Genomic DNA, 18285 nt, shown 5'->3' with positions numbered 1-18285 from the left:
GGGAATCAGCAGCTTCTTCCTCTCGCCAGGTCATTTCAATTACAATCCCACCAGCAAAATTAATAAAACATCGCCACTCTCTACAAGGCGGCTGGGGAAGGTTTACTGTAACAAGATGGAAGCACTTACGCTGACACATACTAAAAAAAAAAGCTACAAATGCTGTATTACCAAGTATGCTGTACTAACATCAGCATACCCCATATAGCTATTTACCATATGTATTTCAACTGGAATAAAGAGAAATTATGTAAGAAAACATAGCCTAACGTGAGAAAAAGCACTTAAGAGTTTCCCTCTTCAATACAAACTTCTTATGGGAAACTTCCTTGCATTAACAGGAGGACCTAGTATATCTTTTTAAAATGTTTGCTATGAAAGCTTTTTTCTTTTTATTTAAGATCTTGTTCAAGGCAATATGGTTTATCTCCCAGTTACCACATCAAAATTACATTAAAATAATACTGCTGAGCATGTTTTCTATAATGCAAAATTCATGTAAAAAATTTCAACACCTGGGGGGGAAATCTGAAAAATTCTACAGTTAAAAGGTTTTTTTTTCTCCCCAATTTACAGCACTGTTCACCTTCTAAATAAAAAAATCTATTTCAAGTTCCTGCTTCCATCTATTACTGGAGGCCCTTGTTAAGAAGAAAAAAAAAAAAATCAACAAAACTATCTAGAGGTTTGAGCCTGAAGCTGTTCCCCAGGAAGACAAGAAATGAAAACAGAGCAGCGTGAGATCCACAGAACAATGACATTTAAAGTTCCTCTGAAACCCTGAACAAGCTTCCTGCGCCATGTGTAGGGGTTTTTTTTCAGAAAGCATCCTGTGGCTAAACAATGAAAAAACAACCATTTGAATGATCAGAATCTACACAAATAAAGGGAATTAAAGAACATTTCTTTCTTGCTTCTTGGTTGCATAGTTATCTGAAATTCCTTTGAGACTCAGTGAATGGCTAATCAGGATGCGGCCATAGCTGGCAATTACATAATGGACTCCTGTGGAGCGATGAAAAAAATTACGCTTGCAGAGATTTTCACAGATTAATACAGAAATGCAAGAGCCTAACGATAAAGCATGCTAATAAAAACACATCCGAGTTGGGAGAGATTGCTACCGCTCCACAGAGTTCCTGAACAAAAATAAATCCCATGCTGAATAATGGCAGGAAGACAAAAAAGTCTGAGAGCAACGCACGTTCAACCGCATTTGAAAAGACTATTGCAAAACCCTAGAACTTCACCACAAATCTCACTGCAGACCTGAGACAAAACATCATTACGTGCTGTTCACGCAAGAGCTCCTACCAGCCACTCTGAAACGAAGGAATACTTTGTACTCGACAGCTGCTGCTGTCTGAAGATGCCCAGCATCGCAGCTGAGGGGTTGCTGCAGAAAGGGATCCAGGCTTTCAGCCACACGCTGCCCGACGATGGCCAACGTCACAGCCAAACCTTCCCCTCGCAGCGTGTGAGCAGCATGCCACCCAGCAGGAGATTAAAAACAACAAAAAGGAGAAACATCTTCAAGGAGAACATGCAGCTGGATGTAAAGAACTGTTCAGCACCGGCTGCATGAGCCCATTTAAGAGCACACTTGTTCTTTAAAGCGTGCCAGAAGAGATCATTAACTGCGTTTAGCTCCAAACTAATAATTAGCTTTAAAAGTAATTACAATGGCTTTTATTTTTAAATGAACAAATATACCAGCAATTCACTTACCAGGCAAGTCAAGGTCTCAACTTAAAAAAAAAAATCAGGAAAGGAGGCTATAATTTTTTGTAGCTGAATAAACCGCCTGCAGTATTAACTGTTGAACCGGTGAAATGGAATTTTAGATTTGCCATGGTTATGTTTAATTTTAATGGAATTGAAACTACTTTTCCATTATTCCTCAAAGAATTAAAATTTATGCAAAACTGACACTTTATTCTAATGTCTAGGGTTCTTCTTCAACCCTGGTACTTCTCAAATCTCAGGACAATTAAACAAGCAGGCTTTCCTAAGACTTGATGTACTTTACAGGCTGGTAAGCAGAAGAGTGGATTAAAGGACTAGCAAAGACCGTGTCTCCACAGAGAACTCAGTTACAGCTAATCCAAGTATGCTCCAACACGTCATGCTCGATGCTAACACGATGGTCCATTTTTATCATTAAAAAGATAACAGTCTTTGGCTTATTAAAAAACCCCACAGGTTTTGTAAGCTCTGTGGAAATACAGAATAGATATTACATTTTTTAATGCTGCCTGAGAAATTCTTCCAAAGAGATACAGTCCATCGATATCTCAAAAGTGGAGCCATGTCATACCTTCCAAAGACAGCAGGATTTATAAAACAATATCATAATGCACTACTTACTGCTTGCTCAGTAACAATAGATCTACTCCACTTCCAGTTGATAACTGCCCATCTAACATTTCCATCTGCAGATTTTGCGCTGACAACGCGGCAGGTTCACTAGAAAAATTTGGCAGCCCTGGGTCTAGGGAAGGAAATGTTCTGCTTACCCTAGGACTGTTCTTTCCAGACCAGGAGCAAAGCAAGCCCTGCTGCTATCCTGTAGCTCTTAAGCAGCTAAACAAACATCAAGGTTAATTCCAGGAAGTGAATAACCAGTTTGTTAAAATATAAATACTCTGAACAACACCAAAACCCAAGAATACTTAATTCCTGCTACCATTACTGCAGCCTAACGAGAAGAGCTCAGCCCACAGGAACTTTGATGTTAATGCCCCTGTTTCAGTACCTTGTATTTCTGCCTCAGCTCCTCCGTGTCTTCTTTCTCCACCTCCAGTACACGCCTCCGCTCAGTGGCATCTTCGGCGTAGTCGAGCTTTTTTTAAAAAAAAAAAAAAAAAAGATGCAATTTGTCCCATAAATACTTTGCACTGCTGAGACTGCCAGAATGTATAATTTAAAAAAGATGAGGTTTGAAACAGCATCTTTGCATATTGTGCTTCACTTTCCCTTTTTTCTCATCCCACAGTGTAACCCACATGCAAAGCGGTTCCTTAATCCTTCCAAGGTGGAGGCTCCCAGCAAATCGCAAAGCCCAGGAATTTCGGCTAGCATCCAGACCTCAAAACTCAGGTACCCATGGGCAAACAGAGTATGTGTTTTGAGGAGAAGTGTTTTCTTACTGTGTTTGTTTAAAAGCGAGTTTTTCTTTACCTTTAATGCATAAATTCTCACCGTTAAATGCCTTCCCTATCATCTCCCCGAGAGGCATGCAAAAAGTGACAGGGTGCAGGGCGCGAGCCAGAGCCAGGCGAGCTTACCTCCATTTCCATCCGCCCCATGCCCATGACATCGTACTTGACGACGATAGGGATGGGATCTGTCCTCCCTGTAAGAGGAACACACACAGAGGCGGTCAGTGGCCGGCCCGTTGCCACAGCTCACTTTACACATTGGGTTTGGGTGGTTAGAGATCTTGCCTTGGAGTGCAGAGACCAGAAAGCTACAGTGAACCAAACACAAGCCATTCTCACAGCTTACAGCCAAACCTGCTTCTCAGCTCCAAACCGGTTACAGTTAAATGCACCCCGAGTACTGATAAACGGTATTTTCTGAACATTAACCGGTCACGTAAAAATATTCTTGTGGTTAATGTTCAACCATGACAAGTCCTGGGGCAGGGCTGTTAACAGGACTTGAGAAATGAACCTTCTCAAAGCTTCCACATCAGGCAATGCATCCTCCTCATCTTCTGATGCAAGCAAAAAAGCTATTACATACAGTTTACTGCTCTACCACATAAATAATTGATTAGGATTTTCCTGTAAAAGATGTGGAAGCCTCCCACCCGCCCACTTTGGCCCCTTCCCAAGAGTAAGGAAAGCTGACAGAGAAGCGTGGCACAGAAACCACGCTTCTTTCACCCAAAACGACCGCCCGGTCCAGGCCAGGTGGTCAAGCACCTGCTTCCCCAGCTCCTGCAGAGAGATGTTCTAGCACTCGCTGTGTCACCTGTAAGCTGTGAAAAGGACTAGTTGCGAAGAAAATTGACTTTGAACTAATCAAACTATGCTGGAGATTTAATTTTTTAAAAAAAACAAAAACAAAAACATCTTTAATCCACTCATAACCAGCCAAACAAAGCAAAATGGGGCAGACAAGCACTTTACTACCACAGCTTTTTGGTTTTTTTATTATTTTTTTTTTTATTTTTACATCACAACTCGCGCTGTTCGTTGTGATGTAAGCCCACTGAAAAAGTACTTACCTTATCCGGTGCATACCTTGAGTAAAAAAACAGAATGTTTACTTCCCTTATTATTGCTCTTGGTTTGGTGTAAACAACTGTTTTGTTATACACACATACACATATATTATACCTTTGGGCTCAAAGATCTACAGGTTTCAATCATGCCAAAGAAATATTCCATTGCCATCCACATGCGCAAAAGGTTAGAGACTTTAAAACTGCCTCAGAAAACCTGTACAGGCATCAACTTCTCTCTTTTCCTGTATCAGCTTTCTCTAACTCCTGCAAAAGCGACAGCCCACAGATCTCGGACTCCACAGAGTCCTCAAAGGGAACCTACTCTGGTCAGACTTGTGTCTTTTGAATTCTTAAAGTAGAGAGGCATGTGTTTTTTCTTTCAGAAACAAGTCCATTTAATTAATCGCTTTATGCTTTTGTTTATACACCCGTAAATTTGACAGGCATATATCCACCAAGTCCAAAAACAGTTATCACGCTGATCCAAAATAATATTTTGAATTGAGCTTTTGTTTGGGTATTTTAAGTGTTCTCCATTTGAAAATGTTTCTCTTACGCCCAATGGTATAATAAAGTAAGCAGTGACTGCAATTTTTAGCAAAAGGACCAAATTAAAGACAGGTTATAAAAATGACTTCCTAAGTGCAATATCACTTTCATAACGTCTCAGCCAGGGATTTACTGGTAAGCGGTGAACCCAAATGGAATGGCTGGCAGCAAGTGCCAACAATTTTTTTTTTTCCAAGCTTTTTTCTTTTTGTTTTGGTTTTTGTTTGTTTGGTTTGTTTTCGTTTCTCCAGCAATCAGATCTTTCGATGCAGCCTCATTGCCCTGGTAAACCCCTGCGTAGAAACAATGCATCAGTACTTTTGCCTTCTAAGGCAGTCAAAGTTTGTTGGTTTTGGGTTTTTTTTTTTTTCAAAATCTATTTGGAAATTGCAGTAGCAAGTGCTAGTGCCCATCGTGTTGGGGAAAAAAAATCAAGTTTGGACAGTATTAGAAATTTATGTTTAAACTGATTTTGGCAGTTCTAACACAAACAGAAACATCCCTTCTTAGCAATACCCTTTAATGAACAAGGATCAGACAAGTGTGCATAAAGAAAGGAAAGGAAAGGAAAATGAAAGACCAAGCAGAAGGATGATGGCTACAACAGAGAAAGTAAGCCTAACATATTGGTGCACTGATGACAAAAGGAGTAATTCAGTCTGAAAATAAAAAATTACCACTGCTAAGTTTACCATCACCACAACAAGTCCAGGATCATAACGCTGTAAAAAAGAAACACCATTTGTTAGGCAGAAACCATTAGGGGCAGAAAATAGGCCGTTTGTAGTAGGCAGGTAGGATGGGTTAAAAAAAAAAAAAAAATAATAATACGAGGCTTCTTCCTCACCCCTCCACCCCATCACCATGCTTCGCCCTGTGGAATCAGGGAGCGCGCAGATTTTGAGCGGTTGTTATTTGTTTTCAGAGCTGCACTTGCAACCTGAAAGTTTTGGGTGTTGGAAGAGGCTGAGCTCCTGGTGATGGCCCAATTTAAGACAGGCACTGAGGCACATTTAAGCAGGCAGTTTAAAAAGGAAAAAAATCAGGATCTTAAGGCAATTACAAATACTTTGGGTCAAAAGGAGCTCGGGTTTTCAGGTAAGAGGAGAATATTCAAATTGAAAAGCAATGCCTTTGTTTTAAACTTAACCATCATTTCATTACGAATGAAATACCACGGCAGCTGGCCAGCGCAGCCACCCAGCCTGACATCCAGCCGATGAGTGCCAAGTCCAAGCGCTGCGAGCACGTAAGATGGCTACGGGCAGCAGCGCCCATCCCCACCACCGAAATCACTGCTCCGTCCGAGGCAGCAGGACACGCTGCTGGGCAAAGCACTGGGTGGTGGGTCATCAGAGCCGGGGAAACCTCGCTCCGTGTCCTCGGAAAGCCACCACGGCTGATGGAAAGAAAGGGGCTGTGTGTTGCCAAAGAGGCGCCGCTCACCCCGTTGACTGCCAAACGGGCTGGGCGGAAGATGGAGAACAGCCAAAGGGGAAAATGGGACTTTTTCAGTTAAGCTCTTTAAGTTCTCCTTTTAAAGAGCTTCCTGAAGAAAATTTATTCCAGAGCTACTGTGCATGACAATGGGATCTTTACCAGCACGTAAATGGGGTTCTTGGATGTTGCAGGACTCCCAGGTTTCATGTCCCTGCCGACCCTTTTTGGGTACACCAACATACTTTGAAGGGGAAAATGGAGTTTTCAAGAAAGGGCAACAGTTCCCACACTTTGTGCCACTATGCAGGGTTGCAAGCGCTGCCACACCAACAACTAACACCCCATACGGTAAATCATGCAGAGCACACAAAGTTGTGTCTGTGCCTCAACCCCCTGCACTCTAGAAAATTTATTTTCTTTCTGAATCAGATCACAAATTCTTTCCTTTACAGACTGGTCACACTGCATGGGCTACAAACCCCAAACCAGAAAGGGTTATTGTGTAAAACACTTCCACGCAAGAGGAAAAACGCTGTGGAGAGGACAAAGCATAAACCTCCAGCACAATGGGAAAAACAAATAGCTTGCTCAAGTCGCACCTTAGAAAATCTAATCTCTTAATTTACTCTTAAGTTTGTAATTATTTCCTTAATTCAGAAACAAAATGAGACTTCAAAACTGACCAGACAGACTTAGTTTGCTTCCCTCCTCCCAAGGAAACAGGGAAACCTCCCTCCCAGCTTGGGAAAAACTGCTCCCCTCTAAATACGCCCTGACAGCCACCCTCCTTCCTAGAGCGCCGTGCCTGCCCAGAGCTCTGCCAGCAGCAGCTTCTCCAAATTCCCTCCTTTTTAATCGCACAAAGTTCTTGACTATGAGCAAATACTTTGTTAGCAATGCAATAAATTAACAAATCTTGGGAAGAGAGTTAATCCTAACGCTTCAGGGCTTTAGCAGCAGCCCCCAAGTTGTGCTGTACACAGAGGACGATCGTTTCACAGTAGCCAGCTGCGGGGTGCGTGCTCCGTCTCTGGACACAGCGGGTAGATGCTGCTCTGCTCTTCGGAACAGGACGCTGCACCAGATGGACCTGCCATCTGAGCCTGTCTAGAAATGGTGGCGTTGTCAACACTAGTGCACATTTTTTTTTTTTTTTAAGCAGTCAAAACAGAAAACAGTTTTCATCGACAATTTGCAGATTCAGAAGAACTCCTCCCTCCAGCAATATCATGCACTGCAATAGATACAAGACGTTTCTGAAGGTCTGTTTAAAGAGAAAGACTAGGATGCTCCCGTTGAAAAAAGATATACCTCCAAAATTATGCGTTAACGTGATTCAATCAAATATATCTCTGTGTATCGCTTAAGCATAGCATGCAAGCACCAGAGAGGTAATAGAACAGCCTTAATCCTGCTCACTATGTTGACATCTTAATAGAAACTCCTCCCAGGTACAAGCTTTGTGGGATACAATCCTAGAGGACTGACTGATACCACGCTTTATCAGAGGAGATTTCATGAACTAAGTGTCTCAGGAGGACACAAACAATGGGACGTGATCTCGTTGAGCACAGAGGATTTTTACTTATTCACTATCTTTATGCCATGACTGAAAACAAAACCACAGTAAGAGACAACCTTCTAGGAGGTTTTAATTACTCTTGGAAAGGGACCGCCACAGAGATTAGAAACACGGCCGTGCGAAGGCAGCACGGGGGAGTTTCACGATCACACCACTGGATTTGCTCTGGTGGATAAGGGTCAGTTTGTTCAGTCACCTGCGGTACAAACCCCGCTGCAGGCTGGGGAAGGTAAATAGGTGCCTGGAGTCAGCTATCAATGCCCACAGGAATGCATCACAGATATTAGAATTTTGCAAGCTCTCAAAACTTTCCTGGGTCTATTGCATGTTTCAATAGCCCTACAGCTGTCACGTTGGAAATTTGGACTCCTCATTCAGTACATCAGAAGGGGGGAGATGAGGAAATTAATAATTTTTACTGGTGAACAAGCTTTGGCATGTTCTGTGGTGCTCCTTGCTGGCTAAAAATGAAGCTACATTCTCAAGCTTGTTCTGACTGCTGCAAGAAGCAAACAAACAAACAAGGGCAACCTTTTATCCTGCTCTCCTTTGGGAATTAGATTTGCAAGCTCATCCTGTTTGTGTCAGATTTCTGGAAGGGGCCAAAAAAAAAAATCAAGAGATTCAAACAAAGTCTGAAACATCTGTCATCCTCAGCAATGAGCATCAAGTCCCAGTGAGGAGAAACTGTTTTCCAAGTACACAAAAACTGCACTGTGAACTTAATCCTTACTAAGCAGGAGAGAAATGACAAGCAAAAGACAAGCTGCAACCACCTGAATCACATGGAAAACTTTAGAGAGGAGCTCAGAACTTCTTAGACACTTGCACAAAACCAAGCAGAGCTCCCTGAACTTCGGCAAGGGAACGCACATAGCGGACTCGGGGCCAACATCCGTAACCCAAATGATGATCAGTATTAAAGAACAACATGAAATATGTTAGAGCAAGAACATAAATCTTGGTTGATCTAGAATAGAAATCAGAGGTAAGAGTCGCTGTCTTCAACTTGGGAAGTGGAGAGAGCTGAAGAGCCCTGATTTAAGGCTACACTGCAAGAGCAGGGGCATGTTGTGCATGGCCATGGCTGCTTGCTTCCCACACGCCCATCTTTCACAGCTTAATAAAACTGCTTTAACATTATACGAACACAAAGGGCAATAAAGCCTGATACTAAGCCAAGAGAAGGCCGTCTCTGTCACAATAAGCACGTGTACAAAGAATAATGATTTCATTGACTATGCACACTCAAGTAACCCATAAATTTATCACCTGTAATCGAAGGAAGGATCTTGCACATTCGAAAGCAAACAAGGGGGCAACTGCTTCCCCCAAAGGAGACAGAGGCATTAAGTAAACCTTCCTCTAGCTCTGCGGTCTATGGATTTCAACATGGTAATGAAGATTGGTGTGATGATAGCAGGCTTTCAAAGCCACATTGCCCAGGTTTTTCAAAGCTAACTTCAGATGAAAATGTTGGTCTTAAAACAATTGCAATGATTTATGTTGCAAACACAAGCATGGAAACATTACTCTATGCCAGAATTCAGGTTCCCGTGAGGATATGTTAAGATACAAGAAGATAAGATTGTGTTCACATGTATTTCTTGGGCAAGACTGCCAAATCGTTCTGTACTTAATGAATAAAGGCACTGTTTAACATTTTTATCTTTGTCTTCCATATTTTCTTGTATTTTTTACAAAGCTTCAAAACTCAGAAAGAAACATAACATTCCTCATTTCCTCGTGGTGTTTTTCTCAGATGCTCATTGTTCCATGTTCTCAAGGCCTCACAAACATCTACTCTGTCTGCCTTCATGAGATCAGAGGATTTAACAAATGGAAAACTATATTAATATATTAGCTGTAAGCCATTTGGCGAACTGGTGACAGAGCCAGGATTCAAGACCTCTGGAATTCAAACCCTAAGCTTATTTCTCCAAACCGCAGCTGCCAGGCAATCACATTTGTGACTGATCTCAGTTGCTCAAGTGGTCAAAGCTCCGCGTATTGCTCCCCACACGGCTAACTAAACCGGCATCCAGAATACATAGGGTGCATCACCCGCGGCCACCTGACACAGTCTTGGAACAGTGACTTGATCTCAGAAGTGAAAATTAGCACGGAGGCTGCCAGAGAAAGGATATTTCCTGCCTTAGCCACAGGATCACTTCTTCACCTGCAGGCTCTCCTTCTCTCTGCACATCTTCTAGCATTTCTTTCAGACGGTTCTGTTCTTTCATTCTACTCATCCTTTATACCAAGAAGGAAAACAAGAGCTTGTCTGAACAGATTTAGTCAAGAACACGCCAAATGAGAACTGCATCGTAGTATAATGGAAGGGGGGGGAGTGATGACTATATTTATCATCACAGAATTTGCAAGTCAGAGCAGAAATCTTGTGCTTTTTTTTAACTGAAAAATCATGCAACAAAAATACAGCTAGATAGAGGAATCAAATTCTAGCATTTTCTAACAAATTTGATGTACCTGACTTTGCTACTTTGTTAGATAATTTATATGCTCACAAAAAGATAAAAATAAAATCAAAGTTCTGTTATGCACACTTGTAACTGCTGCTATGTGTCACCAGTACAATTTATATCATGAGTTTGCACCACACCTTGATCAACAGGAACAGCGCTGACTTGACAATTTGTAAAGGGCTTATTGGTTTTACCCGAGTAGAAGAGATCAAGCATGCAGGAAGGGGTTCAACAGCTTTACAGGGCACTGCCGAGAGTTCCTGTCACATCGACCGTGGCTCCGACTGCAGGCAGCCTGCCTCCCCCACCGCAGCATTACATTAGTATTGCCGCTCTCCAGGAAGATTCGACCCGCCTTTCAGAACAGTCATGCTGAAATGATGCCAAAACTTTGCTAAAAGCATAAGCAAACAACATGGAAGGTATTACTAGATAGGAATAGGAATCAGAGGTCAGAAGGCATTTCTTTTGGACCAAATGCTACAGGTAAAGATACTACTACTTCAACTAACTGCCTCAAAAGAGACCTCCCTTTTCTAAACACAGCCACCTGCTGCTTTTATTTTCTGAAAAATTGAGATAAACCAAGTGCTAGCACAAAACAGCATCCCACAAAACATTGTCATCCACCTTGAAACTTAACTTAGTTTCACACTGAGTAAAATTTTCATCACAACCACAATCAAGTGACACAAGAGCTGCGTTACTCCCCTACAGACAACAGAACAGCAAAATTACATGAAGTTTCAAGGCTCAATTCCAGTTCTACACAAAACCCCCATATTATCTAAACTACTTGGTTCAACAACATAAATACTTAAGAGTGGCTACGCTGTGACAAAAACATATGTTATCTGTTGCCATAGCAAAATACTAGAGTGATTCACCTCTCCAAGATACCACAAAAGATCAGGATAATCCCAGTCTTGGGAATACTGTGGGAACATGAATTAAATCAATGCTTTTCAGTGTATCAAATTAATTACACACTACACACAGCATGCAAAGGAAGATAGCTGGTGGTATAGGGAAGCTTAACTGCTTTCTTGTACAGGTGTTGGAGCAATTTTTAAAATGTCAAGGCTGCAGTCAAAGAAATTTCCTTAAAAGAGAACTTCAAAAAGGCAAATCTAGAACAGTATGTTGAATAATTACAGCTATTGCCCAGTACCCGCTCACAGAGCGACTAGCAAAGAAGGAGCTAGACCTGTCCACCAAAGCTGGTCAATCCTTCCTGAGGGTCCCTTCCGTATGACCAGATAAAATTGGACAGACCTTCCTAACTGACTGGTCTGCATTCTCCAAATCGCCTCTATTTGCAGCAAACCATCCCCTCAGAGCTGCCCGCCCTCCTCCCCTCCACAGCCCCTGCTAGGACAGCAGAAGCAGCAGGATAACCATGAGGACAGGAGGATGGCTGTGAATTAACTCAGCAATACCAGAGTTGGGGGCACTAATTAGCCTTTAAAGCCTGCCTGCTTGCTCTGAGCTATCAGGTCTACCCCATCCTCGTTTATCCCATGCTCCACACCACACACGCTGCCATCCTGCCCTCATCCCTGAGGGCCATCTAAACCTTTGGGGGTGCCTCCTCAAATGAGCGAGGTGATGGACTGAAGAGCCACAGTAAAATATCAGCCACTCTGAAATGCTAGGGCATTCCACCGTGTGTCGTACATGTTATCTTCCTTCCGAGTACAAATGGAGTCACGTATTTCCATGTTTTCTGGCAAAGCAAGTTAATAGCCTTTGTCTTTCCTAAAGATACTCTCTCCAGTTTTCCCTAGTCTAATTAAATGAGATTAAACTACTGGTTTTAATCTTGCACCTATACCTCTAGAGTACTATTACCTCATATTAAACACACAAATCCAAAAGAGAAAACAGAAGTTTTCAGCACAATTATATTTTTTTAAACAAGACTTGTCAAAAAATTGAAAACACAGGGAAAATGTGAAGAGCTTATAAAAATATTTTCGAATGTATGATTAAAGTTATACCACTTCTGCATGTCAATCTCTCAATGCTTTCATAATAATACTCTAACTTAATATGAAATAGTTATTCCAAGAGAAATCGTTAGAGTATTTGAATTCAAGATTTCGCTCAGCCCTCTCGTTCCCTTCTGACTCTTACGTAACTCCCCGGATTTATTCACAATCCTCAGTCTCATTTAGCACAGGACTTCACATGAAAGTCAGACAGTGTTTTTAACCACATTTTTTGCTAGTTTTATTTTTTTTCAGCAGACCACAGAATTCTAGATTATCAATTAAATGTGTTCCCCTCCAGAGAAAACTGTCTACACACCGTTTCCTCATCTGTTAGAGCACAACTATCACACAATCTCTCTAAAAAAGTGGTTCCCCGAGCCACACTTTTCATATTAAAAAAGATCCCTGTCAATTGGCAGCCCCCTGTCCTGCTTTTTTATATTCGTTGGCTTTTAGCAACTTGAAACATCATTTCCAAATATAACACAAGTTGTTTGTGGAAGAAAATGTGAAAAACACTGGGAGATGAGCAAAGGAATGACTCTGCTGAATTCATTATGAGCTTCTCCAAACCAGTGTTCTAGCACTTGCATGGTCAGAGATGATAGCACTATCCCTGTCTGATACTCCACTAAAGAAAACCAAAGATGCAGATGTGTTTAGAATACAGCCTCTCTTATGTCAGCTATGTCATTAAGGACATGGATTACTTGCTTTCTTATCCAAGTGGCTCAGCTCTTCCACCAGCTCCAATAACGAACAAGAGTTACACCACAAGGCAGCTGCCCCGGTAGGTACAAAACTACCTGAAATTTTGCAGAGAATAAGCCAATCCGCTGGGTACTGTTGTACTACAACAGCAGATTTTTACCACCAACAATTGCCAAATGTGAATTTTAGGCTACTCCAGCTACCATCCAGAGAAACAGCACTCTCACCGCTGGATTATAGCCGCCATGGCTAGTTAACACAAAGGAAGCCATCACAACGCTACAGTCCTGCAGCGTGAAGTTCTTGTTGAACAACAACATAATGGCCTTACTAGAAGAAATAAGCATTTATGACTGGCAAGCGTAACGTAGCGTAACTGTTAGATTCACCGAAACTAAAGAGGGAGCCCCAGTTAAGATTAACATCTAGAATTAAAAGCTACATAACAAAAATAATCACACTGAACTCATCAACTTCCTTTTAAAGTCAACTGCATGGAAAAAAGATGAGTGTGATATCAATTTGATGTAGGTAACCCAAAATTTAGGGTTTTGAGGGTTTGTTGCAAAGGCGTCCTGCAGGAGGTCAGATACCAGGTCCACAGCTAAAGACTACGTGAAGTGGTTCTGCTTCTGCTGTACCTCTTAATTATAGGCTGGTTAAGATTTTAGGCTTAAGCACAGCACAAAGCAAGTAGAGTTAACACCAGAGATGCTCTGCATTTGTGATTCTTAAATCTCTTTTGAAATCTCTCCTGGTCTTTTCTGAGTGAGAAGGGAGTGTGGAAGAGAGGAAGAACTCTTTGTTTTGCTCTTCCATTCTTCTCAGTGCACAGCAAGTGACTTCACTCTTCAAACTCCTAGAATAAGATTAAAATTGGATGCAAATGTTTCCTTCCTGGCAGTTTATATTTGGATTTTGGGACGATCTGAGATTCATGTAAAAAGGTCACTGGATAATGAATTAAACACTCCCAACATGATCATCGTCGATGCCACAGGCACAGGCTCTAGCTGCTCGTAACTAAAAGGGAGTGCCCATGACAGCCTTATGTCGGGCAGAACTGGAGCAGCAGCGCTCCTCTGCAGCCTCGGCAGAGAGGCTGTTTGTCTGTCAGACGGACAGGGCACTGCTTTCCTTCCAGAAGGGGAAAGGCACTATACAATTTCTGCACACTCTGCAAAGCCTACATTAGGAAGGTTTCAGCACCTATCTGAGTTAAATTAGACGGGCTATTTTTACTCCTGCATTTCTGTTAAAATACAGGAGGCGCAGGAAAACCCTCGCAGCCCCGTACCCATGATTTGTCTGTAGCTTCCAGGCAGTTTAAATCACCAGAGCTTCAATAACGTATAAGAGATATGGTAGAGATTCAATGCTTCAAAATGCACAGTGGGAAAATCTAAATCTGGACAAACATCAAAATGCAAATGCCTGACGAACCCCGCGGGCAGCCCTGGCGCTCTCATCCTCAGGATACAGTGACACCACCCTCCTGCCCCAAACTCAAGACTGTACAGCAATCTGCAGTTTACTCCGTCACGTCAGTGCCTGCAACACCACACGGCACAGGGCCCCTCGGGGCTGTGCTTTGAATCCGGCTGGGGCTGGGAGAGGGCTTTAGCTTCCTTCAAGTCTCCGTGTTTCCACACCGGTGACGCACAGAGCAATACGGGGCACCCAAAAGAGAAAATAGACCAAATTACACATCCAGTGAACGCCATGCCAAAGCAGAAGCCCAAGAGGTGACAACTACAACCACGTCCTGAGCTTTGGCACCAGCATGGGACACAAGAGGACTGTAAGAGTGCCATGCATTAACCAGAGGATTTCAAATGAGACCATGTTAGAGGAAGCAAGAAGCATTAACCACCAATGCAGCCCTGTCTGAGAAGTTAGAGTGCCTTAGTCCAGAAAATTAATATGCATTCCCAGAGTTCAGAGGACTCGTTACCTCTCGACAGTCCACAGCACAGAAATACTTATCTCTCTAACGGGCTCACTGTAGGGCCATGGAAGTCCAATTACGAGCTCCCAGGTCTTCAGACTAAGGGTATGGGAACACGAGTAAGTTACTCGGAGGAACTCAGGGCATGCTTGAGTTTCAAATACTTTTAAGAGGTTGCTACAGAAACTGCCTGGGGACACGGTCTCGTGCCTGCTGTAAATACTGAGCACCTCACTCCCAGCATCGCAGGCAGACACCGGATACACAGGCAGTTGATAAGGAGCAACTGGTAGGCAGAACAGGAATGACTGGCCAGGGAAGTGGCTAAAGCCACCCACGTGAACTGGGCAGCACTGGCTCAATTTAAATCATGATGGAGTTTAGTGTCACGGGAAGAATTTAGGCTCAACAGAACCAGGAGTAGGTGTGTTGGTTCAACTAGCACTACGGCGTGTCAAGGAGGTTTGCTAAATCTCTGACAAATAGACTGCTGGGTAATAGAAATAAGTCAAAGCTGTGAAAGCCCTCTGGAGAAACTAGGAGTGAGCCTCTCCCATCCATGAGAACCTCTGCCACCACTTTCAGTCTTCAGTGGGCCCTTTTACTCGCCTTCTAATGGCTTCTGACGCCACCGTGAATCATGCACACAGATCATCGTAACTAGCTTGTATTTTTAATTATTTTAATATCAAAGCATCCAGCCAGCAGAATATCATTATAGGTTTAGAAGCTGCACAACTACCTGTTAGTAAGTAGGCAGTTAATTGACCTCCCTCCAAAAAGGCCAAACACGGTGATTCTTACACGTACACGACACACACACATCATGTCTAACCTGTACCAGTAAGTGAGGCAGCAGCTTCCACTTGCAAATTGCTAAATATGAAACTCAACAGTGCATTTGTTTGGATATATTAATAATGGAAAGAAAATCTAATCTAGGAACAAAAAGCAGAAACAATTTTGTTAAAGACTGAAGCTGGTGTTGAACGGTTCAGACACAAACTACTGGACTTACCCTGCAGTGACTTTCCCAATCCCTGGCCCAGCTTCCACCCATGTTTCTGGAGCAAGCGGTGTCCAATATTATCCTGACAGACAGAACAGAGAAAACAAACCAAAAATATTCCAATAATATATTCTTCCCTTCCCGCTGACATTTAAACATGTGATGAGCAAGAAATTTTCTACATATATATGCATGCAAAAAAATGCTACTGAAAAGGCAATATATGCCCAATAAAAGGGAAAGACAAATGTCAAAAATCGTTGACTAGAATTTTTCCAGGGGGACAAGGTATCGGGGATGGTCACTTTCTGATGGTGTGCTGGGCAACTTTTGTGCATCACGTTTAAAATAAACAAATAAATAAAAAAAAGCAATGTGGGAGAAAATAAAGTGTACCAATAAAAATTGACAGTAAAAAGCATAAAATCAAGCTATTTATACAATCATATCCATCACCTAGACAGCACCACTTAAGATTTTTTTGTAAAGAAAATCTACAATGTGTTTAGTCATTTTGTTTGTGTGTCAGGCTTTTATAATACTGAGTAAGTTGTAAGTGCAAGACTGCCCCACCACTAGAAACCAAAACACAATCATAGCAAAATCCAGGCTAGACTTGATTGGGTTTTTTTATATATGTATATATATATATATAAACTAGCATGCAGCCAATATTAAACTGAAAAAACAGTGAGGTTAGTAAAACAAAAAAAATAAAATCAATTAAATAAAATGAGCTCAAGCACAGACTGGGTGATGCATTTCACATGTAAACTAACAAAAATACTAAGATGTTAGAATGAAACAGGCCTAGCAATAAGTTAACAGCAAGGAACCATTAGTGCATGTAGGGGAAACAATAAGCATAATGTCTCATCTTCCTAAAAAAAAGCTATTTTGGAATAAGTGGAAAAGTACTGACGCAGCAATTAAGTGTCAGCGTTTGAAAACAGGGGCGAGCAGGGCTCTGTGCGGAGTTCATTATGGTTTTATGCAAGATTTCTTCCCCCAAACAAAGAACAAGAGTGCTAACGGCACCCTTGTAACCATCTAAAGCTGACAGTTTATCCCTTACTGATCAGTTCACTAGCAGTGACCAACTGTCAGCTCCTCAAAGAAGGACTCTGAGTTAGGGCCACGTTCACCTTCTCATCATAAAAAAATAAAAATCACGTATGTATTTGTTGATTATTAATTGTCCTAAGGCAAACCACAACTCAAGATATCACAGAAATATCCTGAATTATAACAGGCCGTGAATCCGTAACATTGAGTGGTACATGGAATCTTAAAAAGAAAATAGATATATATGCTGCAGGTTTCTTTAATTAATTACCAAGTTGTCGACTGAAATCAGAATAGCAGTGGGGGTTTTTTTCACTCACTCCACACTGAAGAAAATGACCACACGGTTTGCAGAACTTTGGTGAATCTGCTTGAAAGACACAATCTTCCCAAAGATATTGGCTGCATGGATACATTCTTCCTCAAAAAGATTCTATCAAGTATAATTTCTTTTTTTTTTTCTGATATACCAGTAAAGCAAGACATTTCATCTCGCTGTATTTTTCAAGGCAACAGCACACGCCTTTCCCACACTACTGGCTCTCCCCCAGGACATAATTAGGGCTACATTAAGAAAAAAAAAAAAAAAAAAAAGGGGGGGAGAAGTAAGGAAATGTCTGGTTACAAAAGCTTAAATCAGTATATGCAAAAAAAAAAAAAAAAAAAAAGGAAAAATGAACAAATATGGATTCCAACCACAAACACCATGGAGAAGACTATCGCTTCCGAAGCGTAGGGAAACTTACCTGCCAACAAATCTGCTGCAGACCGTTTCTGTAACGGCCACAACAACTGCACAGTCCTTCATGCAAAGGGGGGCCCGAAGTTCAAAGGTTTTGTGGATAAGGCATTAATTGTTCTACCATTAGCATTGCAACTGGATCTGACAAAGGATTATTGAGTCCGATTTTAAAAGCCGGTGCTGACAAAAATGGCTGCATTTTCAAAAAAAGGACAAGGAGTACTTTGCAATCTTTTGCTAAGTGGAGATGAGACATTGTGCTGACTGTGTTGTGTTATGAATGCACTAAAATAAACAGACAGATGAAGCAGTATGCTATTTCCAAAAGCAGTGCAAGTGGAGTGAAAGCATTTCCATACGAACCTGGCTTTAAAAACTGGGCTGTCAAAAGAACAGTTAAATGTAACACAAAGTAAGAAACTGTCCAATCACTAATGGTAGTTTTTCTTTTGCTTTGTTTTCAATTCACTGCTTGCAAGTAATGTATTTATTAAAGAAGAGTGAAAGCATAAAATAAATTCAACA

At 41.7% G+C, this 18285-nt stretch overlaps 1 protein-coding gene across 5 annotated transcripts in view; it reads right to left on the bottom strand.

Annotated features, from left to right (window-relative positions):
• Window positions 1-18285, bottom strand: part of GPATCH8 (G-patch domain containing 8) — a 57593-nt gene that overhangs the window by 17197 nt on the left and 22111 nt on the right. Inside the window, exons 3-7 of one of the 5 annotated variants that reach the window (XM_054801424.1) lie at window positions 18124-18141; window positions 15963-16035; window positions 5461-5505; window positions 3288-3355; window positions 2756-2842 (exon numbers count right to left, since the gene is read on the bottom strand). In XM_054801424.1, the coding sequence (XP_054657399.1) occupies window positions 2756-2842; window positions 3288-3314 (114 nt within the window). In that variant the 5' untranslated portion in view covers window positions 3315-3355; window positions 5461-5505; window positions 15963-16035; window positions 18124-18141. The remainder of the gene's footprint in view (window positions 1-2755; window positions 2843-3287; window positions 3356-5460; window positions 5506-15962; window positions 16036-18123; window positions 18142-18285) is intronic. The other 4 variants (XM_054801423.1, XM_054801425.1, XM_054801422.1 and 1 more) reach the window with 4 other exon arrangements.

Source organism: Grus americana, chromosome 22 (genome assembly GCF_028858705.1).
Source record: "Grus americana isolate bGruAme1 chromosome 22, bGruAme1.mat, whole genome shotgun sequence".
Classification (NCBI taxonomy): Eukaryota; Metazoa; Chordata; class Aves; order Gruiformes; family Gruidae; genus Grus; species Grus americana.
The sequence above is the reverse complement of the archived record's forward strand: the minus strand, read 5'-3'. Positions and strand labels throughout refer to the sequence as shown.